General features: G+C 41.0%; 2 protein-coding genes across 2 annotated transcripts; one reads left to right on the top strand and one right to left on the bottom strand.

Moving 5' to 3' along the window:
* The first annotated feature begins 719 nt into the window (after positions 1-719).
* On the top strand, positions 720-6,540 carry hapln3 (hyaluronan and proteoglycan link protein 3). The gene is made up of 5 exons (XM_072385262.1): positions 720-825; positions 1,497-1,698; positions 2,560-2,958; positions 4,874-5,176; positions 5,260-6,540. Exons 2-5 carry the CDS (start codon positions 1,566-1,568, stop codon positions 5,535-5,537), a joined length of 1,113 nt encoding a protein of 370 aa, XP_072241363.1. The 5' UTR covers positions 720-825; positions 1,497-1,565; the 3' UTR covers positions 5,538-6,540.
* Positions 6,541-9,060: 2,520 nt separating this feature from the next.
* acanb (aggrecan b) lies at positions 9,061-25,089 on the bottom strand. Its single transcript, XM_072386334.1, has 18 exons — positions 24,965-25,089; positions 21,102-21,180; positions 20,029-20,412; positions 19,603-19,777; positions 18,673-18,800; positions 17,173-17,466; positions 16,813-17,058; positions 16,183-16,357; positions 15,782-15,909; positions 15,371-15,664; positions 14,917-15,027; positions 14,674-14,778; positions 13,749-14,567; positions 13,353-13,511; positions 13,082-13,164; positions 12,738-12,882; positions 12,192-12,374; positions 9,061-11,060 (listed from the first exon to the last, which is right to left on the bottom strand). The coding sequence occupies exons 2-18, from the start codon at positions 21,172-21,174 to the stop codon at positions 10,969-10,971; spliced, it is 3,594 nt and encodes a 1,197-aa protein (XP_072242435.1). The 5' UTR covers positions 21,175-21,180; positions 24,965-25,089; the 3' UTR covers positions 9,061-10,968.
* Positions 25,090-25,463: the final 374 nt, after the last annotated feature.

The following is a 25,463-nucleotide window of genomic DNA, read 5'->3' as shown; positions in this document are numbered from 1 at the left end:
ACACATTCATTTTACAAAATGACGTCCCAACCCAAATAGCAGCTCCCATCTGTATGCAAGATGTTGAAATGTAGAATTAGTATCTTCGGGTATTTATCTCTCCCCCCCATCAGTCTCTTAACATTTGGTCTTCCCATGTGATAAAACTGTTATGTTTTACTGTGAGATATGTTCTTGACTTTAAACGCCCTTCTAATGTTTAAATCATTTGTAATCTGATAATGACATACAACTGAACGGCAAAAACTGAAGCAATTATGATTTATTCTTGCGAGAATAATTTATAGGTGTATCCAGTACTCTTAAATCCTAACTCATATTTGTTGGCTGACCCTCTGGGACTCACAGAGCACATCACTGGTCTGTTTAACCCACTCAACACCACTTAGATAGACCTCACACGAAAGGTCTGTTTTTTTAATCATATTCATAGTAAGTGGTTTGAGTAAGTAAGTATACAAGTTGGATAAAATAAATCAGTAATGACGGCCAGTATTGCATTGAAAAACCCTCATTGATATTGTTTTGAATAGCAAAATGTAAGACATATAAAGGTAATAAAAAGCAGGAGTAAATGATACTCCAAATCTTTTATGCATACTAAAACGAGACGTGTTAGTGATGTGACTGTATCGTATCTGTATGGACTCGTGACTGATGAGTCGCACAGAAAAACCTCCCCTAACTTCAAAGGGGATGCCTCAACTCGTGACGTAGGCGCGCGCTCCTATGGATGGAAGGACGCTTCGGCCGGCGGAGAGACAGCAGAGGATGAGCAGGAGATCAACTGAGGCGAAGACACGTTGGACGGACAGCTGCCGATCGGTGAGTGTGTTTTTACGGGCGCAGACATTTTCCCTTGGACGGACACTCTAAAAGCACGTTTTACACCGGGGATAGCTTGCATTTTTTTATGGCTTTTGAAGCGGTAGTTTGATGCCGTCGGTAAGAGAGGGCTCAGGTGAGATCTGCAGACCACTCAATGAGGCAGCACAACCGCGTCAGAGAGACTTTTCATCAACAGGATGATGTCTTTACATTAGTCACAGAGACAAGAGACAAGACAAAACTGGCAAAACTTGAAGAGATAATACCTGTAGCTTCATATTGACCAGCTACCCTACTTTCAACATATTTATTTTGCCTCTACAAGGCACCTAATCGATATGTTCTTGTCTATTTCGTATAAAAGCCCACTTAAGTCTACCTGTAATCAAATATGTATTTATCTATTCTTTGTTATTAGCCAATATTTTTCTATTTAAAGAGTAATCAGTGCGAGGGGACTGCAGTTAAAACCTATCTGTTGCCATTGCTTACTGAGGCTTTTGCTTTGCATGTATAGATTTAAGTTAGTTTATTAAGGGCTGGCTGAAACACAAACGTTGGCGAAATATTGGCAAATTTCAAATGTGTTTGTTTTTCGTGAGTTTGACCAACAGATATGTGCACAGCTTAAACCTAATGCTGTCGTTTCTACCCCATATTTACGACAGCTTTTAAGTTGTTGGATCTGAAAAAGGGACCGTGTTTAAGCCAATCTTTGACCTCGCGTAAACAGCGTAATGATGAGTCTACAGCACCCCCTGCTGGCCGTCTGCGTGTACCTACTGCTACCCGCCGGCCAGAGCAGGACCGTCGGCTACAGAGATGGCTTTTTCTACCAGGACATCATTAACGGGAACAGAAACGAAGAGAGTAAGTGCTGTGTGAATCTGTGTGCACATTAAAGCTAAGACCTTTGTGTGCGTGTGGGGTAAAAATGAGCTGCATGCATCATTTGTGTACATCATAACACAGCTGGCTGGAAGTGACCTGGCTGTGAAGACAACTAGTCTGTAATTCATAGAGTTTAGGCAGCCTGCCAGGGTTATCAAAGCAAACTTTGCCGGTGAATGACATTGTTTACTGTTAGGTTATGTGATGAATGTATGCTCAGGATGTGGTTTTATCCTCTTTTTCCTCTGCATCTGTGAGCAAATCTGAGATTCTTTGCCTTTCTGCACAGATCTTGCAGCATTTAGTTTAAAACTAAATGTGGCAAGGAAAATATTGAGCATTTCTAACCACCATTAACTTCACATTTACATGAAAGGCATCGTTGACATCGAATGGCGAGGCTTATTCGAAGGCTGCCATGGCAGTCTGAGATAACAAAGCGGGGGTAAATAACGTAGGGCTTAAAAGATTTTTCTTTTTTTTCAACTTTGACATGTCAGAACAAGAGAAGAAGGAGGACAGGTAATGAGGGGAAAAACATAGTAACGAGAAAACCAAAGGTTTGCACACAAACAAACACAGTTTTAAATAAGAAGATTGTGTATATAATTTCCAAATTTTATTTAAAAAAAATCCTTTTAGCATGGAAACCACATGATGTGAGATAATAGTTTAGTAAAGTTTAGTAAAAAAAATGGTCTACACAGCACTGACTAAAGACCTCAGCTGTTTAGCTTGATTCATCATAGTAAATCATCCCGATTGCTACTAGATTCAGAGACCGATATTAGAATTCTGCTTTCCAGCACTGTGTTTCTGGTGTTTTTCTATCTTTTCTAGTCTATTTCAAAGGGGTTCGTCTCCAAGTGGAATCAACCCTGCCTTCAGTTTCGGCCTCCAGGGGTAGCAGTGTCACCCTTCCCTGTCACTATCGCTACGAGCCTGAACTGAGCACATCACGTAGGATCCGTGTCAAATGGTCCTGGCTGCCCACCAGCAGCATCACCGCAACTCTGTCCCCTGAAGCCTTCGTCAGAGAAACTGAGGTTATGGTCGCCATGGGGAACCATCATCGCAGCTATGGCAGTTTCCAGGGCCGTGTGCGCCTGCGACGCTCAGCTCCGGGGGACATTTCACTTGTGATCAATGAGCTGCAGCTGAATGACACAGGAAGGTATCGCTGTGAAGTGATTGACGGCCTGGAGGATGACAGTGTGACAGTGGAGCTGGAGCTGAGGGGTGAGATGCATTTGTCATGTAAATCTTTAAGGTTTGTTTGTCGTCAATTTTGGTCAGTGGAGGGTTTAGGAAGACCCAAATGATAATTTGATCATTTGCAGGAAGCTTGGTTGACATTGACCAAATGCAAGGCAAGCAGTTAAAAAGATCTACACAGAAATTCTGCAAGAACACCAATCAGGAGTAAATTTCACCATAAAAACCTGTTGGAAAAACTCCTTGACTTAGTTTTCAATGAGAGAAGTGAATTTTTATGTTATATTTTTTATTCGGAGCTCGAGTTATTTTGGAGCCCGTACGTTTTGAGGAAGTATCTCAAAATGCAGAAATACTTTGAAGCTCTTCTGCATTAGCTTATTGCTTCAGATCCAGTGGCCACGGCTATCTTCTATATCCTGTGTATTTTATGACCAGTTTGTCTGACAGGCCAGTTAGGGTGTGGCAACTATAACATCTGACGTGTCCTCAAAGCATGAATGTCATAAATATAGATGTGAAATATGAAACCACAAACATTGCCATGGGCAGGAATGACCTCTTGTACCTCTTACCTCTTGTAATGTTATTCTTTGCAGTTGAGCTGAAGAAGCCTCTGACTGAACACACTTTGTTGTTTGATCGCTATTTTATTGGGAGGGTGTGCAGCATTGAGTCAAGGGCACAGTTTCTTTATTAGTTTGTTCAGTTTCTATGGCTCACTTGCTCTGATGTTGCTGTTCTAAAAGATCATTGCAAAGCAGACTGCACTCTCCACCACAGACTTCTAGAAGATACACATCCTGAAAGACCTACGCTTCCTCAAGAAGTAGAGTCTGCTCTGTCCCTTCCTGTAGACAGCCTCCATTCTAGTCTGTTGTCCAGATGGACACCAAGGTATCTGTAGTTCTCCACCACCTCTTCTCTCAGGATAGAAATAGTGTTTGGTTTATTCCTGTTCCTCCTAAATTCCACCATAATCCCCTTTGTGTTGTTTTTATTCAAGGTAAAGTGATTGTTGCTACACAATGCCACTAATTGGTTAACCAGTTCCCTGTAGCCAACTTCTTGTCCATCACACATCCAACATCTGCAGTCATCTGAGCATTTCTTGAGATGACAGAACTCTGAGTGGTACTGGATGTCTGGGGTGTACAGAGTGAAGGGAAACAGAGTGAGGACAACACTGCCGCTGACCACATTCTCATACACACAACCCTTTAGGCTCACAAACTGTTTTTGCCTGTTTGTCTAAACATCTGTAAAATAGGTGATTGTTAAGCCATTAACCTCTATTTTTTGGCATATTCTCGCATTATAGTGCAGGCTTAATTAAATGAATTGCGCTGGTGAAATGAAATAACATGATCCTCACAGCGCTACCTTCTTTGACCAGTTGATAGAGGACTTTTTGAAATTTGAAAGGGGTTCACTTTCTTACTGATGTGAGCCAACGACAGTCTCTCAACTACTTTCATGATGTGGGATGTTAGGGCAACTTATCATCTTCCAAGGCAACTTCGTCACCGAAGGCAGATCGATAGGATTTTTTTAGGTACCGGAACCAGGCAGGATACCTTCCTGTGCACTGGAACTTTTTCTTGACTTAGGCTAATATTTTCTGAGGTGCTGTAGAATCCCACATAGCTGTTCGGTGATGTTGATGTAATTCCCATGTGACTCACAGAGTTTATTCCAGTCTGCGGCCTCAAAACATCACCTCAGAGTTTCTTTACCTTTCTTGGGAAAACTTCCTCAGTATTTTTGATCCCAGGTGCACAATGGGTGTAGAGGTGAGGAGTACCAGACTGTGGTCTGATTTTCCTGATGTAGGACAGGCATAGTAGCTGTATGCATCTTTTCCATTTGCATAGAATAAATACAACATTTCTTTTTTTCTGGTGGAGAAGTTGACAAAATGTTCACCTTCTATTTATAGGTGTGGTGTTCCCCTACTACTCTAAGAAAGGACGCTACCATTTTAATTTCTTTGCGGCCCAACAAGCATGCCAGGACCAGGATGCCACTCTGGCAACATTTGAGCAGCTCTTCACAGCGTGGGAGGAAGGGCTAGACTGGTGCAATGCTGGCTGGTTGGCTGATGGCACAGTGCAGTATCCAATCACATTCCCACGTGATGGCTGTGGGGGTTTGAACTTGGCTCCTGGTCTCCGTAGCTATGGACAACAACATCGCTTCCTTCACCGCTATGATGCTTTCTGCTTCTTGGCTTCAGTAAAGGGTCTGTATGTGACTTTTTTCTTTTTTAGATCAAACCACCTCAGTACATACAGTCTTTTCAATAATTATTCTCACCTGCCTTAGGGACTGTATACTTCTTAAAGCACCCAACCAAGCTCAACTTTACTGAAGCGGTCCAGGCTTGTGCCAGTGATGGAAGTCAAATTGCCAAAGTAGGCCAGCTGTATGCTGCATGGAAGCTGATGGGATTGGACCGCTGTGATGCCGGGTGGCTGGCTGATGGAAGTGTCCGCTATCCTATAACAAACGCCCGGGTTAACTGTGGTCCACCACAACCAGGTGTGCGGAGCTTTGGGTTCCCCCCTCTTTCCTTGAAATCTGGTGTCTACTGTTATCAGTAAATGCTCTGACTCAGCACAACGCAACAATTGGCTGTAACAGTGAACTGGTTCCAAGCTCTGCAGGATGGCATTAGCTATTGCCTGGAGGCAAATTAGCAGTCAGCCAGGTTGTTAATCTCTCAGCTATATTACAGTGTCATCACTTTACATCATCACAAACCCAATCTATCTGTCTTGAACTTGACTACTAATCAACAACGGTGTTAAACTCTATACATCTCTGACGGGATGCCATTTGAACTTGACAAAACAGAACATGGTTAGAAGTATGTGGACACTGGAACATTACAGCCACAAGTCACAGACAAACATGTCATTCCAAAACAATGAGCAATATTACGCTGCTATACAAACCTTCTCTGGTTTTGTTAGAACAGAATTTGAGCAAATTCATTTAGCACAGTATTAGTCAGCTACATCCATTGGGTAATATGTGTTTGCTCACAGTCGGTGCTCCAGCTCATCTTAAAGATGCTGGGGTTGAGGTTATGGCTCTATGGGCCAATCAGGTTTGTCTGCACCAAGCTTCAAAAACTATTTCTTAATGGACCTTGCTTTGTGTCATATTGAGAAAAGAAATTGTTGCTTTTACGTTGGCCACACATTGGATAAAATGCCTTACCAAAGGCCGCCTTGATTTTAAGGTAATTCCTTGTTATTTTCCTGTCAATTTTTTCCATTTGATCCACAGATTTCCATCTCATGGTTGTAATCTGGTCAACTTGTAGGATACTAAAATTATTATTTTGATTATTATTATAATTATTTTGAAATTAACTAATTGGATTTCATTGGATTACAATTACAATGAATTGCATTCCAATTGGCTTGAATTGGACTATATTATTTAAGTGTCTTGATATGACAATTGTTGTAATTTGGCGCTATATAAAGAAAACTGAACTGAATTGAATTAACACCAGGAACTCCTTTCTTTTTAACAATGTAAAATATATTGTTTACCAGTTTCTGAAATATAATGTCAGTTTTTTTCTGTATGTTAATGAGTCTACTCTGTATCGTTGTAATATATAAACTACTTTGTTTAGATTGTACATGGAGGAAGACAGTGTTTCATTATACATGTTTACCTTTTTTAAAAATCTTTTTATTGTGTCTATGCATTTGTACTTTTTTCTACAAATTAAAAATAAATACAACTATAAATTCTTTTTTTTTCCTAAGGTACATTAACTAGAAAACAAACTTCTAAGATTATGCCAATCTTGACAAATCTATGCGATGTAAAAATCCCGCCGATTCGCCTGGACACATGGTGAGCGAAGTTCCTGGGATCATCATGGGCAAGACCAACTCAGCGTCATTCTCCCTACTACAGGTGACCCAATGGGTACTAATTAGATACATAAAATTACATTTTTATCCATAAAATGCCACCTGGGCTGTCGTTATCCAGCTATCCTGGACAAAATCTTTAACAAAAAGACAAACAAATGGGTCGCACACTGCCTGCAAGCCAACTGCTAAGACTGACAAATCTCCAGAGCAGGCACAATATTAAATAGATTCTGAGCATTTCTAAAATAAGTCAGCTGTATGGCTGCTGTTTGAGACCTCCAATTAGCCATGTAAATGCAAATTTAGCTTCCTGGATCACAGCAGTGACAGGTGAGTGTCAACCTCTGAATCCAGTTTGAGCAAGGCCTGCGCAGGACTGTTATTACCCATTGCTCTGTCTCAGCATTAAAACTGCCTGCTTGCTGTGATATCAGGTCCTGAGAGACACAAATCCCAGTGCAGTCAAACCAGACTTTAACAAATAAGGTCCAGAAAAAAGCACTAGGACAAACCACTGGACCACAAGCATGGCCAAAGCGATCTGCCATGCAGATGTGAGCAATTTGCGTTCAAGCCTTTCTTTTTAGAAAGATCTGTCTACTGTGATATCCTCCCCCTCTCCTCCAAGGGCCATTAGATTAGAACAAAGCCTTGACCAGTAAAGCGCTTCTTCTACTCTGCACTTCCATTATGATCTTGCTTCCGAGAGCAGTCCAAGCCTTTTTTTTTTGCTCCCTACCAGCTATATAGATTTTATCCCAGATCTCCCAGAACTCGTTTAATTGGAAATGTTACATGAAGAGCGAAAGCAATCAGTCACGGGTGAGATAATCAGGCAAAACCGTACAGGTAAACTGAGTTAGGTAATCAGGGAAAATGGAACAGGAGGAAGTGAGTCTGGAGAAAAGAGAAAAAAGTGAGGAATAGCATCATGGTTTGCATGTTAGCAATGATGATAACAAAATTATACCAGTGTATAGTTTGCATTGAAAGACATCAAATCTTCACAATAACAATGCTGAAAAGGCTAAGATGCTAACAGATAAATAATTTATATTAGCAATTTCTATCTATACATTTTTAAAGCTGCCCTGTCATTAATTGAATTAATTTTGTTACCGTTTTTCCGGATGAGCTAACGGACAGATTATTTTAACAGATTATGCAATGGAGATGGGCTTTAATAGAAGGCTACTAAATAAACAACATGTTCATGAGCATTCTGGACCTCTGAATTTGAATTTGAAATGGTTTTGTTGTTGATAAGCCATCATTTGTCAAGGTCCTCACAAATTATGTTATTTTTCAGTCAGGAATGTCTATGATGATGGGGTACTGACCCATACAAAACAGCCACTGTATGTAAAGCTAATACGCTCCACTCGGTATGCGCACAATGCACTTTTTAGATTAGCGGAGTCAAACACTTCACTTCAGCCCCCTACATCTGGCTGTGAACAGAGATCCCACTTATTAAAGGGCCAGCAGATTTTGTAAACACGTCCTATTTACACCTGCTTGCAAAACATGGATACACACAAACACATTCTCAACCCCCTTACCCTAACACTAACCATCACAGCTCAATGCCTGACCTCTAAACTTGACTCTAACCCTTAGCATAATACCTACTTTGGTCCTCATAAACCCCTTTAAACACACAGGGAACACCATTTTGGCCTCATAAAACTTGCACACACAAAAACACATAAAAATTTTACACACAGATTACATACCTGCACAGTCTGCCACATACACCTCAGATTATTGAAAACACATGGAACGTAACTGCTAAGGTAAATACATCTATGGATGCACTTAAACATGCAAACACACATGAGCTCATACACCCACACACAACACTGCTCACCCTGTTAAGACACACACATGCACACAGAGCAGGTCTGTTCACAGTGACTCCAGTGATGAAGGTAGCTGCTGTGGGGGCTGATGAAGGAGCTATTTATCGTATGTTGTTTCATGATTCGGTTGCACAGGAAGGAAAAACAAACAAAACGCCAGGGTTGTGCATGTGGCTCCGCCGAGTTTACCTCAAGTGTTGCTGCTCTAAGGAAAACCGTTTCCAGGAAAATAGCAGAACATTTTAGCACACCACTCTCAGAAATGTAGTAACACACAATGCAAAAAGCCCCTTTAAAGTTGTTGTTTCAAGGGTCAAAGGGTGATAGGTTTGCAACTCAGACAATGACTTCACCGAGACCGAGAGTTATTCCAAGTTTTATTTGGTACGGCATAGTACAGTAAACTGTGTGTTCACATCAGGATTCAGAATCAGAACAAAGTCACAACAGAAATGATGTCTATGTGCTCATATCGTGGTTTATTTGAAATGTTTATTTAAGAATCAGTGAATCACAAACACTGATACAGACCCACACACATTTCTAAGCCATTTATTTTAACACAATGCCTGAGTTACCTCTCTCATGGTGACACATAACCATATTCTGCACACACTCACACATGCCAGTTTCAACCATGTGGACCTGCGTCTTTCATTTGCTTGTATAAATCAGAAGTTGTACATTCACTGTTATATTCTGAAGTGTTTCGTGAAATATGTGTGTGTCTATTCAAGACTGTTCTGTGAGACGTCAGATGCGGACTAAAGCATCTGTCTACTCTTAGAGTTGAAGAAAATCTTGACCATAAAGGGCCATCGTCAACATTTTACAGCCTCTTTGTGCACGTCGAGCTGCCCCACATCATTTTCTGAACTTCCACTGGCTGTACTGCTTCTAATTTCTTAATTGTTTCAGAAACGTGTTGATAACACCATGAAATACGGCCAGAAACATTTCCACAAGGATGCCTGAGGCTTTAATTCAAAGAAATAGATCAACTTGTCTTGTTCTGTACAGCTGGCTCTGAGAACTAACCAAGTCAACATATTTGTAGACGATGAAATATTCTGCTCTGTAAGTTGTCAACAGATCCTGCTGTTCAGATTGGATGTGAGAATATTTACAGTGAGGAACACGTCACAAAACAAACACTAAATTCATGATTCTCCTGCCAGTGTTGACAGAGGGCAAACCACTGGATTGCTCCCCAACCAAGAAAAATGAATGTGCATCTTTGATACAATTAGATGACCTGCTAAGTTGGAGTTGTGCACCATCCCGGTGGCCCCCACTGGCAGAAATCCCCAATAGTTCTTGCTTGATTCGTCAAAGTAACAAAAAATGGGATTTTTCTTTTTTCTTTTGCACTGTTCAAAGTGCACTGAATTCAAATGATCAGCTCAAAAATGGAAGAAGTCTTCAAAAGTGCGTAAATGCTGATAATTTCAATCCAGGTTCTTGGTACTAAGATCATTGTCGTGAACTTGGATTTATATTCATCATCAAATGAAACAGCACAATCATATTAGTGTATCAGATACTGTGCTGGTCTTATGACAGAGTAGATGTCAAACTTGAGGATGTGACAAGATGAAATGCTTGAAATGTGTTTGTGTTTTTTCCCCTGCCCCTTTCTCAGATTTAAAGCAGCAGGATATGTTGTGAGCCTCAGGGCCTCTTCTTACAGTTCAGATGAAACAACCATATGTGTCCTGTATAAGTGTCACAATCACAATGGCTGATCACTATGTTGGCCTAGGATCGATTTATTTTACCTATCTGAAATTAACCAAGGATGTCCTTCGAGTCTGAGACCAAAAAAGAAAAAAAAAAAAACTACTAAGAAACAGAGATCTAGAAAGATATCCCAGCAATACAGCAAAATCTGTTTGAATTTGAAAGCACTAACTTAAATGTTTTGAAACTATCAAGTGATCACTAGGATCGTAGGATTATTTGACAGTTTCTTTAAATCTGCAGTGCTGAGAACTGATTCCAGAAAAAAAAGATCAACATGTGCAGCGAGCAAGAAAATGTCAAATATTGGATTATAGATTAGGTGCTATTGAAGAAAAGAAGAAAATCTGCTTTCAGAGGGTTCTGAGTGACAGTCAAAGATCCAAAATGTCAGTCAGTTCTACTATCACTTTCTAAATGTGCTTTAGGTAGGGCATGCTATCTTTTTGGTCGGCCATTTGCATTAGTGTCCATGCGCTTTAAAAGAGGGGTCCTTTGTGGCTCTCTGCTGTATGTCCTTTCAGTGCTGCTCAGAGCAGTTTCCCCTGTTTCTGTTGGCTGCTGACACCTTTACTTCTCCTCTTAAGAGACCTTTTGTGTAGCTTGTTACTGTTGGCGTTGGCTGGTGGGAGAAAAGGTTTGCATACTGATGACATCATATTAACATGAATCGCCAAAAGACTTAGAAATGACCCAGAGATAGGATAGTTAGGAAAATTCTGACAGACATTAGTGTAATTTTAAATGTTAGGCTTACTCAAAGTTAGTTTATTACATTATACCTACCTTTTCCACAGAGTTCTATACAGTTAATAATTCATGTACCATTTGTATCAAGATTTAAACCTTCTGATTTGGTTTAGCTTCTCCATTTCTTGTTCACCAATCAATAAAAGCTGAGCAGGCTTCTTCGGGATTTAGTTTGTTGGCAGTAAGCTGCAATAGCAGGGTTTTCATTCAACAGTGGAGCAAATTGGATGCCATCTTTTAAAAAGTTGCAAAATAGAAATCTGAAATCTGAAAGGGTTCCAGTGACTGAAATAAACTAGGCTGCATAGTGTCACCAGAGGGTGGAGGGCAGATAAGTTAGCACTGGTTGTAATTTAAAAGAAGTAATTAGAACTAGAGCAGTTACCTCAAGGATTAAGGGGGACAAAACTGACAGCAAACACTGTGGTGGACATCCACAAAGAGAAAAATATAAAGAGGTCTTCTGCAAGAATTACTCTTGGTTTGGGAATATCTGGGACAAAAAAAAACGGGAACGGCTGGTGAATCGTGTCTTTTTAATGTCAAAGTGGATTTTATTCCCCCTAATGTACATTAAATCTTTCAAAAAAGGAAAAATCACTTGATACGATCTGGTCTTTTTTCTGAATGTGCAACAAAAAAAAAAGAAGTGGGCCTGGCTGCCACATGTGGTTGAGTCATAAAACATAACCCAAATCCAGCTCCATCTAGATCCAATTTGACTGGTTAGGGTTAAGCGTTAGGGGGCATTGCTTTTGAAATGACAACATAAATTATTTGGATGTGGGTGACCATTTAACTCCCATAGGTCACAGAAAGAGACTACTAAGGAATATGGTGGTGGAAATTTGGCTATTGTCTCCAGCCTCTGACCTACCAAGAAACTTTGTTACATGTGTTCCCCTCTGTCTGTCAATTCTGTACAGAGTGCACATAATATACAAGCAGCATTTTCTTTACCACTATATGCTTGGTGAATCCATATATTTCCCTTTAAACTCACCTTTTGTGCACTCCACTTGTGGCTCTTCCCACTGCCCGTTCACCATACAGTGTATGATAGGCAGGCGGCGCTGTGTGTAGCCTGCATCACACTGGTAACGCACTGCAGAGTTGATGGGGTAGAACTCTCTGCTGCTGCCCATCGGCCTGCCGTGTTCTACCTCGGGAGGAACTCCACACATGACTGACACAAGAGACAAAAAAAAAACTGAAAGATGATTAAGAAATTCTATGTAAACTCAACCAAGGTTTTTTTTTAATCTTGAATGTATTTAGTCTTTTTTTTAAAGAGAGCAATGGGGGAATTATTTCTCAAGTAAGAGCTAGTTTACATTAGCAATTGCGCATTGCGCTTGATACCTATTATTTTGCTTGGTGGTCTGCAAGGCTCCATTAAGGTTTGCATGGTAAACCCATTGAGCTACATGACGCTGGTTTGTTTTTCCAAAGACAGTGGGCAAAACTGTGGAAATCACATGTTTCCTGCTCGCACAAATTGCTATAATCACATATTCAGGAGAAATTCCTCCCAAGCGAGTAAGCTCACCGGGACTCATCTTGCAGGTGAATGGAAGCTGGTAGTTGCAGGGCACATCATTCCAACGGCCCTCCTCATGCAAGGTTAACACCACACAATCCTCCCCTGGACCATAGTAGTTATCTGGCTGGTTTGGCCTCCAGTTTTCAAAGGTCTGATCAAAGCATTATAAAAACAGGATTTTGGTGAAAAAAGCAAAAAGTAAAATGCAAATCAGCAACTTTTATACGATGTAAAAAGTGGCAATTCTATGATGATTGTTTCTCTTGACACAAATAAATTCATTCAGTTAGAAATACTGGGTTCCTGTGTACACAACTAAACAGTCAGCAATGTCCAAGCTCCAAACTCACTAGAGGACTACCATCTGTCCAGCGGAACTCATTCTGCACATCTTGGTCATTAAGTCCAATCCATTGGTAGTCTTGAGCATATGCTGTGAAGTAACAAGAAAAACGTGTAACCTCTTAAATAAGCAAAACATGTTATCCCCGCGGGACCCTGCAATGTGTTTCCTCTGACATCACATTAAAAACATTTCTGTTAACATGATCCCTACACCATCTTCCCACTCACAGGCGTCTCATGTTAAGGGCACCAGTTTGCGCTCAAACAGCTACTCACAGTTGACAAACTGCTGCTCTTCCTGGGAGTTAATGCTGACCAGGTGGGAGTTGAATTCTTGACAGCGTTGCTCTGCCTCAGACCAGGTCTCTCTCTTCTCAGAGTGGAAGTAACAGCTGCCCCTGAACTCCATCCAGCCTTCGGGACAGGCCAGCACATCTGCACACATTTGGACAAAAAGGAACATCTTTCTTTTCGTCTTATCATTTTTGGCGGCAGAGAGAAAGTCACTTTAGTTTAAACACTGTGGCTGATTATGTAGTGACAGTTTATCAGAACAGTTCAAATACAATGGTGGGCAAAACGTGAAGAGGACAGTTAATATTGCTGAAAGGTACATGATAAGCTACAGTGTGTTGTCACAAGAACGGAAACTGAACCACCTAAAACTCATACCTTCCGCAACTTCAGGCTGCTGCACAACAGCAGGAGTTGCGAGTGACACTGATGGTGCTGTGGTGGGGCTGGCGTAGGCTGTGTCTGGGGTTGCTGTAGGTCCTGCGGGACCCTCCGGATCACCAGAATGTGGGAATGAGTCTCCGGAGGCAGAGCCACTACCTGAAACACCGGATGGAAAACCACTGGGGAAGCCACTGTAGAAACTCGATTCAGAAGGACGATATCCAGACACTTCTTGCTCTCCAGACGGTTGTTCAGTCAAGTCAATGCCACTTTGGTTGACCAAAGTGCCAGAAAACTCATCAGAGCTGGACCCAGACATGTCTCCTGATCCGGATTCTAATAGGCCACTGCTAATATCGATCCCTCCCAAGCCTAGTTCCTGCTCAGTGGGCTTTTGCTCAGTTTTTGTTAACTCCACAATGTCTCCATCCACCATGATAACTATTGGTCCCACACCACTACCACTACTGTCCCCACTTCCACTTTTAAAACCTGATCCTGATGTGATGAAGCCAGAGTATTGTCTGTCAAGTCCCTGTCCGGATCCAGATGCAGATCCAGATGCACTTCCCAAATCTCCAGATGTAAGGATATAGGCACTTTTCCTCTCTGCCTCCTCTGGACCTCCAGAGGCAGACTGGTCTCCTGAGTAGACATCAGTGTGTCCACTGAAGGTGATGTCCAGTCCCGACCCGGACGCGTCACCGCTGGCGCTCGAGGTTATGGATTCGCCGGAGGTCGCCCCGCTGCCTGAATGTTCAGCTGAACCAGATCCTGACATATCAACTGGGATCGGAGGCAAACTGGTTCTCACTGAGAAAAAAAATGTTGTGAATACAGAGAAGGACATATTAGATGCTTTTGGTATCTATTGATCGGTTTAACTGATCGATACAGACTGTGTGTCAAGCTTTCTCACCTGTAGGAGCCACGGCTTGAGTTGTGACGGTTGTCTTGTTAAAAATCTCGGTTTCGGTTATATTTATACTGGTTTTAGTTTCATTGTAGCCCACAGGTGTTTTATCTACAAACAAACGACAGAAAAGACAGATGGCAGCACTTAGATCAAACTAGTAATCACCAAAATTAGAATCACCAAAAAAAGAAGAAGAGGAAGAAGTATATCAACTTTAATGACATTAAAGATAAACATCTGACTTACCAAAGGGAGCAAAAACATCAACTGCGATTGATGTCTTGTTGATGACATCATCAGTCACCAAAGTCAGATTTACTCTGGTTTCATTTTCAACACGAACAAGTGGAGTTTCAGCTGAAAAAGACAAACAGCAGGAATAGACTCTTCTCAAGAATTCTGATTGTTTTGACACAAAAAACATTGCAAAGCCAATTTACTTGACTAATATAACTCTGATAACAATGTACAGCTTCTATTCACTACTTTTAGTTAACTTTGTATTTACTGTATCTTTTTTGTGCCCTTTATTCCAAAGTTTGTCTCCCTATTTCAACTGTATATCCAGTTCTTTAAGCTGGGTGTTCTGCACTCTTTCTTGCATGGCCACTTAGGGGAAAAAGTTAACTTCCCCCACCCTATCATATAGATGAGGGTTTTTCTGATCTGTAATTAAAAACTACATCCAACCCATTCCTACCTCGAAAACAGTAGGCATCGTAGCGTGAGTGCTCATCAGGGAATCCCGTCTGGTTGGGGAAGGCATAGATGATGTGGACGCCGACCTGGCCGCCTCCGCATTGAGACCTGGGAGTCGTGATGGGGTAGCGGACGCTGCGGTCCATCAGCCAGCCTGGCCGGCACTTGTCGAGTCCCTGATTCCAGGCGGCGTATAACTCCCCAGGGGTGGCGAGGGTGGTATTGAGTTTCTGACAGTGCTGCACAGCCTCCTCATAAGAGAAACTGTCATAGTCGCTGGTGAAGAAAACCTCACCTGGCAGAGAGAATAATGGAGTTTAAGTATTGCTGCAGTTGACAGGTATAGATATCAAAAATTCCTTCCATTGTAAATCATGGTAATTTCATTTCTTTCGGATTTGAGATTGTTCACCTCTCAGGCGTTCCACGTAACAAAATACATCATGACGTTCAGTAGCTGGTCTCAGGCCATAGGATCTCACTCCTGGGAGGTCAAGCAGGTTACCAGCACAGTTTTCTCTTGGTGACACAATTGGGTACCTGAGCATAAAAATGAATGACAGTACAATTTATTAAGGATTTTTTCCCCCATTTGATAATAAAATCTGGAATCTTTTGCGTTTTACAAATATGATAATCTACACTTCTCATTTACAGCCATGATGTAAAAGTGCTTGAATGATTTGGTGTCATGATTTGAGTTGCAGTAAGGATGCTATATGATTTGAAATTTATAGTCAATATGAATCATATCAAAGGGAAGTCCCTTTGATGCAGACTATGGTAAGCTGATGTATTGGTCCTCACACTCACTGGACAGTTTGGTCACGCAGCCAGCCTGCATCACACTGGTGCAGGCCTTTCTCAAAGGCTGCCTGCAGCTGCTGAGGGCTGGCGATGACGGCCCCAATACTCTTGCAGGCCAGCTGAGCCTCCAAAAAGGTCAAAGTATACCGACCGGTGATGGGACGGTAGTGGAACACCACACCTTGGATGAAAGAAGGAGGGAAAGTGTCATCTCATTCAGAGCTTTTAATTATTCTGTTCATAGATTTACGGAAGTACATCACCATATTTATCAAGACCGGCCAATATCTGAGCAATAAAACAAGGAGTGCTGCTCTCAAATTGAAAAAAATTAAGAATTTCTAATAAAAGACAGGAATGTATCCAGTGTCTTGCTCAAGGAGGACACTTTGACGTCCTGTCTGGAGTAACCATGGATCAAGCCTTTGATCTTCTGTTTGGTGGATGACTGTTAAGCGGTAGTCTGCACTACCAGCAGTAATACATCCTTCTGAGAAATCAATCAAAATGTCCTTGAAGTTGCTTGCATGCTGTTTTGTCCTGTTATTGTATGACTCAATTTTTTTTCTTCCAAATCTAGAAAAATAAATGAGTTGCAAATGATTTTATCATTGATCAAGGACATTTTAAACGTACCTGTGGGAGCCATGGTTACAGCTACATCTGTCAGATCCAATCCATGTTCGCGTATCACAGGAGTAATTTGGGCGTAAATGTCTGTCACACTGGGTGGAACTGGCAATGGGGAGAGGATTTCCACATTTCCACCCCTGCTCTCAACTTCAGGTTCGCGGGTTAGGCCTGGATATGGGTGAGGGGCAGGTGTGATGCGGATAATGTCTGGGAAAGGTGTGGTCCTCCCAGTCACAGCACCGTCACCAGCTGAAGAGAATAATTTGCAGGACTGACACATTTTTACAGTTTGGCTTTACTATATAGCAGACAGATGTTGAGATCTATTATCAATCATACAAACAAATATTCTCAAGAACTAACCTTGAAAGCAGATGGCATCATAGTGAGAGTCTGGGTAGGGGTATCCTGTCTGGTTTTGGAACAAGTAGACAGTTCTCACTCCCAGGAGCCCCCCTCCACACTGAGGCCTGGCGATGTTGATTGGGTAGCGTACGCTTCGGTCTGCAAGCCAGCCAGCGTTACACACATCCATGCCACCCTTCCAGGCAAGGTAAAGCTCTCCAGTTGTGGCCAGCCTGGCACCAAGTTTGATACACTGATCTTGTGCTTCATAGAAGGTAAACTTCTTCACAGACAAAGAGTAAAAGACTCTACCTGGGAGGAGAGAGGTTTGAAGAGGAGAGGAAAACACACTAATGTGTGAAAGCAGGGCTGTTTCTAGCTTTGTGGGGGCCCTAAGCAAGATGCTGTTTGGTGCCCCCTAGTTTGTCAAACTACAACAAAAATATTCCTAACCCTCAGCTCTATTACACTTTATGAGCAAAACAGGCTACAGTTAAAATTAAACATCTTAAGTTGAACCACTCAGGCAAGTTAAACTGATTTAAAAAAAACTATAATACAAAGAAAACAACAATAAATAAATAAACCAGATTTTGAGTGTTTTTAAAAATATTAAACATTTTTAATGTGCAGCGTCCATTTGAAGCTTGTACCCATGTTTCTGCATTCATTTACACACTGTACTCGTAAATAAAACTAAGAAAAATGATCAACTGCCACAATATTCTAAAAATAATCAACATGATGCCAAATATTTATATATCACTTAAAAAACAAATATTATATCTACCCAATATAAAAAAAAAAATAAAAATTTTAATGATAAACAGTAGCACACTTCTAATTAGAGGCCTATAAATAACACACCAAACTTTGTAAAATAATCCTAAATAATACTAAAATAAAGTTAAGTGTCAAATATCTGAGGGACAACTTCCACTGAACAATGGCTGAGCAGACCACAACAACATGCCGAAACAACAAACAAAAAAAAGCGTTACACCTCCAGCTATCCAGCCCACATCGCCCACATTTTTCTTCCTCCGTTTTGCCGCGCCAGTAATATATCTTCTTTTAGATGCCATTACGGCGTTTGTCTTATTTACTTTTCTCGCTAACGGGAATGATGGATAGACGTCAATCATTCCCGTCATACCTGTCGGCCTCCCGCTACGCCACTCAATGTGTGAACGTGCTGTCTAACAAATGTGACCTAAGAATGCCACAAAACACCAGCCACAGTTTATCTTTGCAGTTTATTTTATATATGTCCTACGTTTATTTTTTAAGAATATGATGGCTGTATCAAATACATGAGATAGCTACAGATAATTACAGGACATTTTAATACTCCTCAGATGAGGCTGAACATGCAGCTTTGGCGCCCCCTAGTGGCTACGGGCCCCCTAAGCATTCACCTAGTTCGCCAATAGCATGAAACAGCTCTGTGTGAAAGTATCCACTTGTTTTGACACTGATGAGGTTTCAGAGGTTGTTGCACTTGTTAGATGGCCGTACCTGGCATTTTCTCAGCAAAACAATACACGTCGTAGGTCTCGTTTGCATCTCTAACACCATAGGTTCTCACTCCAGGGAAGTTTCCCTTGTCTCCATAGCAACGCTCCCGTGGCTCATGGATCGGGTACCTTGAGACGACAAAAGAGATTTTGTACACTTTAGTTGTCTGATTTAAATTCTTAAGCTGCATGATTTATTTCTCTGATCTTTATTACATCAGGATTAATCAAAGTATGAATTATGATGGTTAGGTATGAGTTCTGATAGCCAAGCAAAGTATCAAAGCTTTTAATTATGATTCTTCAAAACAGATATAAACCAACAATCAGCAGCCAATACTTGGCTAGGCATAAAGACTGAAAAATCTAGTCTGGCTCATGCATATGAAGAAACAATATTCAGCAACTAGCATCAACAAATCTCAGTAACTAACAGGTTGTATTCTCTCCATTTGTCTGATATGTAGAAAAAGCGATTTTCAGTTTTATGGAGGTGTAATGTGCCAGACTAGATTTTAGCCAGTCTCCTCTTGTTACCTGGCAACCTCAGAGTTGACAAGACTCCACTGTAATGTACCCAAGAATAGGTCTGAATTTTTTGTTTTTGCACAGAATCCTGACACTACCTTTATTTCTATTTTTAAGTATCTCGGTCCAGAACAAATGTTTTTTAATGCTAATAAACAGGATCATTGAGGATTGACATTTAAACTCACAAGAAAGTTATTAACATCCATCCAACGGAGGGACTCCCTGTGTCTTTGTTCACCACCTCTGACCAGTCTGGTTTACTCACACAGGCCAAAGGCGTGGAGATTAGGTAAATCAGAACCTCAAAATGAGTTGGACAGAGCTATCTTGATGGCGTTCTTCAGAAACTTTGGTTAGCAGTTTAGAACTTTGATGGGTAAATGGGTGAATTGTACTGTACCTGACCGTCTGATCGGAAAGCCAACCAGCATCACACTGGTCGTATCCGTCATCGTAAGCAGCCTGGAGCTGGGCTGGAGTGGCAATGGTGGCACTGTTCTGGATACAGGCAGCTTTGGCTTTCTCAAATGTAAGGGTGTAGCGAGTGGAGATGGCACGGTAGTGGAACACAATACCTATCAGATACACAAAGTGAGTAAATGGTAACTTTACTGTGCCTGCTGGTGAATTCTCCATTGAAAATGACTTTTCCCAGTTACATCTCTTTTTGTGTATTACCAATCAACAATAAAGCACAGCTGATATCTTGGAAAAGGTTTCGAAAGGTATAAAAAGATTCTTCTGTTAACATTCAGTGTGAGAGCATTTAAGAGTTCAACACAAAGTGATGACACATGGGACTGTAGTGAATATTTCTGAAACATACCCTGAACCTCGATGTCCACAGAGTCATAGCTGTCCTCGATGCCATGGATCACCTCGCACCGGTAGGTGCCAGAATCTTTGGACCTCAGCTCTGTGATTTCCATGGTGACATCTGTAGGAACCAGCGGGTAGTTGATCAGCGTCACTCTGTCCAGATACTCTGTCTCCACTTGAACCTTCCCTTCAGATGCCACCAGTATTGTGGCAACTTTCTCCTTGGTGGAGTAGGTCCATTTGATGCGGTGGGAGAGAGGAGTGATGGAGGGGGCTCCAGGGTCATTGACAGTGTTGTCCTGGAAGTAACATGGCACCACAACCTTTGCACCCAGCAGAGGACGGAGAGGCATCTGTACAGGGATGCTGACCCTCAATGTACTATCCATAGCTGGGGTGAAGATAGAAAAATGTTGTTTTCTCAGTATGCATTCAGGGTGCAAACTAACACAATGTCCAGTCTATCAGAGATAATGTGGAATGGGTAATGACATAGAAATTTGGGGATTAAAATATTTGAAAACACAAGAAGTTCTGACATGTTCAAGAAGAACAGATTTTTAAGATACTTCTAGATGGTCAATCAAAACTTAGCAAGTAGTGGCACTGACTGTGTGAAATATTAACTTAAACTAACTTAAGACCATTGTTAACCTGGAATAAAAATGGTTGTTTCTTGTGGGAAACATGGGAGTGGAAAGTGGGAAAGTGGGAGATATATAAACATTTCACTACAATCCATTAGGCTTGAATGTTCATTGTAGATGTCTGGATGTGAGTCTTATTTACTGACTTATCTAACTTAGCTATTTGATCATATTCAAACAACATTTTGAATCCTGGCTAACTCAAGATATTATGAACTTTACCTTCACTTTTAGAATGAAATGCAAATGATAAGTCTCTTTTCCAGTGATTTAAGATGTCATATAGTAAAGGGAATAGTAAAGAAAACTTCACCTGTGGGGCATGTTCCAACCAAGGCATGTTTCGTTCATCTACCACCCGTGTTATCATTTATAGATGACCCATACTCACAAAAGTCTGCATTAATTCAACACTTTACCAGCATCCACTTACCATCATGGAGTTCAAATGGTAATGTTGCAGAGATGATGGGCAAGAACACGCACAGCAGAAGCAGCAGTGTCATGATTACCTGACAAGTACAGGAGACAGGAATTCAATTTCTGTAGATGAAAATGATTAATGAACGACTCCTCTAATAACAAGTCACATTGAAATAGAATAAGAGAATAAACAAAGCAAAGCTAATCTGGAAAACAATGATAACTTGTGAGATATTTACTATCAAAAATGGACATTAGTGTGAATAACTAATGACTCAAGTGTTAATGAGTGGTTTGATTTCTATATCCTCTGCCTCTGTGCGCTACTGTTTTCCAACTACTGTACACTTATATTCATACTCCACGTGATTCCAAAATAAACAGCTAATTTGGTTATTACATCAGCCATATTTGCTAAAATGGAAATAGAACGGCGAGGGTATCCAGAAAGGTTTAGAAAAGCCTGCTATGGAATGAAAGCCCCTCTGTTTCTGTCCACAGGAAATGTATGTTTAGGTCTTTATGAAATGTTGTCTATGTGAGGAAGTCTGTGCCATTCATGAGTGAGACAATAATGGTTTGTAGTGAAGTGTCTCAACAGCTAGCCTATAGGAAACTCTGTATATACCATTTTTGTATGAAACTTAAAACAGTATATGGTAATGGCATGCATGTTCCCAATGGGACTTTTTATCAAACATATTCAGGTCAGTACTTGTCTTATGACCAAGTATAGACTTGCAAAACGACCATCTACCTAGGGTGTGTTCCTTCTGAAGCAAGCTTTAGCATGCTAAACTAGCATAATGTGAAACATCAGCATGTTAGCATTGTCGTTTCAAGTATGTTTATATCCTCATGAGAGAGAATCAGGTTCAGTTAACTACCATAAATCATCTTTCTGCAGAAGTCTGAGAGTCATATAATGTATTTATGCACACGTGAACACACAATGTCCAAAAACAAAAAAATCCTACTGTCCCTAAATGCATGATCAGAGTTCTGTTTATTTATTTATTTTTTTGTCAATTCTTTTGCTATTAGTCAGAAAACATATCAGCAACTGGCACGTTAGTTCTTCTCAGGCAGGCTTCAGTATCACAGTCTCACTTCTGTCAGAGCCAGGTTACCACATTGCTTATTTTGTCTCAACTTTCCGTTGCTGTGACGTGCAACACACTCAGGCATATGGAGCCGTTACAAGACTCAACTGAACCTTCATTGTGTTGCATTCACAGGGCCCTGGACAGGCTGCAGAGCGAACCCTGGGATATTTATAACCAATAAACCTGAAGCGTTTGCACTGACCCACCTAAGATTGAAAAAAAGGAGTAAAAGAGAAGGAATCTAGCGTAGTACATATGCTATAGTACATATTGAAATGCATTTTTTTTGTGGTGAGACATTGTGCTACCTTTAATACTGCATGAATGAATGTGTGTGTGTGGGTGTGTGTTTGTGGGATGCTTCCATTCTCAGAGTTCCATAGATCCAACACATACAGTTACAGCAGGACTCATATTTGGCCTGCTGTCTAATATTTGTCTGAGAATGAATGTTGGCCCAGTTATACAGGAAACATGAAAATACCACAAAGCATATCGCAGACAGACAGACAAATCCACCCTGGAATAATTGCACTCTTGCTTTTGTCAGGAATCTCTTATGAATCTCCCATATTTTCACAGTTTCTTAAAGATTGTTGGACTGATGCTCAGTTTCTGTGGGTTACTAGCATAGTTGTGATTTTCACAAATTAACTTCCAACAACATTGTCCCATGCACATTTTTCACATGTGTGGTGCAAAAATAACAGCAAGAGTACATTTTGAATCTTGGTTAAAAATATTTAGTACAAAAAACAGTCTTTTTTTTTATATACAGCAGAAAATAATATGCTGCAGGTCATGGGGAAGTTACTCTTTGGTTTCTTGTGTCGGTGCGTCTTATCTCCTGAGAGCTTGATAAGAAGTTGAATTGGACATGCCTCTGTAAATGTAAGGTGATTCTTTATCAGTACATCTCTTTATCTGTCCGAAAAGTGCTGCATTTTGAATTAATTTACATGAACTATAAATCACTGTAAGGGTGGTCTTTTCAGTCATTGTTAGAGGTAGCCATAACCAGCCGACAATCAAAGTTTGCCCTCTATCTTATGATGCATTAAGACACCAAAAGCCTCTGGGTAAGCCAACCAAATCCTTGCCTCTCCAGTTCATGCTACCCAAACATTTAGCTGATCCTTCGCTCTCTTTAAATGCATTATTTAAACTGTGCCAACTTTGTGACGTGCGCTAGCATTAGTGAGCATATCTCTCCAGGCCAGTTCAAATCAATGAGCCACTTCTCCACAGTGTGCCCATTCAGTCAGTGAGGTGGCTGCTGCTCCCCAAGTCTGCCACTGTGGTATGTCTTGCTCCCAGCTGAGGTGGAGGGCAATAAGGCCTCTGTCTGTTCCAGCAGTGAACAGGGGCGGGGCCCTGAAAGGTGCGACCCTGCCAAGGTAAACACAAGGCGGGCATCCAAAGACAACCCCCTCCCTCCCAAACGCGCACACATCTCCACAACCTCCCCATCCACCCACTCTCCTCTAACCTTCCGCAGCAGAACAGAGCTGACATTGATATGTATACGCAAAAAGAAACACAGACCAACACTCATAGATCACCAAGGGGATGTGAGGGGACGCACGTCGGATGCCTCTGGTAAAGAAAACGCATGAGAGTATGTGTGCATACTGTAAGGCTTGTGTTTGTGAACACACACAGACTGTTGTACAGTGAACTGGACAGAAAGCAACAATTCACAGTCACAGGTGCTTACGGGTGTATTAGTACATGCTAACGTACTAAGCAGTCGCAAATCAAAGACATACTTCAGTAGAGGAACATGTCAAAGATATACACACATGGACACAGGCACACACACACGTGCACGCTGATGGGTGACGGAAAAATATCTAAAGTCCTAAATCATACCAAATAAAACAAAAACATAAGGGATTTGCTTTAACTGAACCCTTTGTCAATGGTTCATTTCAGCATCTGAGAATTACAATTCACAACGTGTGCTTGTGCAGCCTGATGTAACCATAGTAACAGGATGATACTCTTTGCCAGTTTCTCACAATGCCCCATAAGTAAAACTGTTTTAATGGTGATCAGACGCTAATAACGAAAAACGATATGAAACTGTAACAAACAAAAAACTGTTATATTTTACAGTACATTTCTCTTTATCTTTCCAGTAACTGTCTAGATAAATTCATCTTCTCACAACTTTAAAAGTATCTTTAAAACAAAATAAATTGCCACTCAGTGAAGGTGGTTAAAATTCTTAGACCCCCCCCTGACCTTGCCACTAGCGAGGATTTTTTTTTGCTTTATGTCATCACACGCTATAAACTGAATATGATCTCTTAATATGCAAAGTGACTTTTCAAAAATGGACAACTTTATCACACAGTACCACAAAGAGTGACGACATGGACTTATTAGTAATCTAACACATAACTGGCAACATTTTTTAATACAGTAGTGAAGCCATCTGAAATACAAACTCCCCACATAAATGTGATAATTGTAGCTTTTCCATCAAAGTAGTAGAGTCCAGCTGAAATTAATCAAAATATAGATATTGATAATGATTTGTAAAGCAAATTGTTGATGAATCCCAAAGTATTTCTGTTATGGTTAACTTACCATTGAACAGAGGTACTAAAAAACAAAAAAAAAAGTTACCTTTCGCTCAAGGTCTGAGCACTTAAAACATTACCTGTCTTCCAAATAGAGGATGGGCAAGTGTGAAAGTATCCTCTTATACCTTCTCACAATATTCCTTGTTAGGGAGTCCAGTGGTGAGCTGTAAACGTACCGTTGATGCTGCAGCACTCCCGGTGTCAGCGACTCCAGGTGCCTTTCACTCTTGCCTGGGTAGGAGCACAGAAAGAAGCTCTATTCAAACACCACCACATATTTAGATGTTGGAAAGTGAGGGAGGGACTGAGAGGAGGAGAGAGATGTGGTATTCCTCTGCCAGTTAGTGAGGTCATGCAAACAGCCCTGAAATTCAAATCTGAAGCGGAGAATAAGAAAAAAATTTTAAAAAAAGAAAAAAAAAAGTTGCCATAGGGCGGAGGAGCAACCAGAGGAGCAGTTACAGGGATTTTAAACTTATCTTGCTCCAGAACCATTCTCTGCCCCTGATGATGATAAAATTTGATCCTCATAGTCAATTAAATCAAATGGATTGTTGTTTGCATGTACTCCACCATCTGCTGTTACTTCTGTTGTTGTTTTAACATATTTCTCTTTACAGAGTTGGATAAGTTGAAATAAGAGGGTGTCTGTCACCTCATAAACTGCCAGGCTGT

This window comes from Leuresthes tenuis, unplaced genomic scaffold (genome assembly GCF_036924035.1).
Source record: "Leuresthes tenuis unplaced genomic scaffold, fLeuTen1.0.hap1 SCAF_5, whole genome shotgun sequence".
Classification (NCBI taxonomy): Eukaryota; Metazoa; Chordata; class Actinopteri; order Atheriniformes; family Atherinopsidae; genus Leuresthes; species Leuresthes tenuis.
The sequence above is the reverse complement of the archived record's forward strand: the minus strand, read 5'-3'. Positions and strand labels throughout refer to the sequence as shown.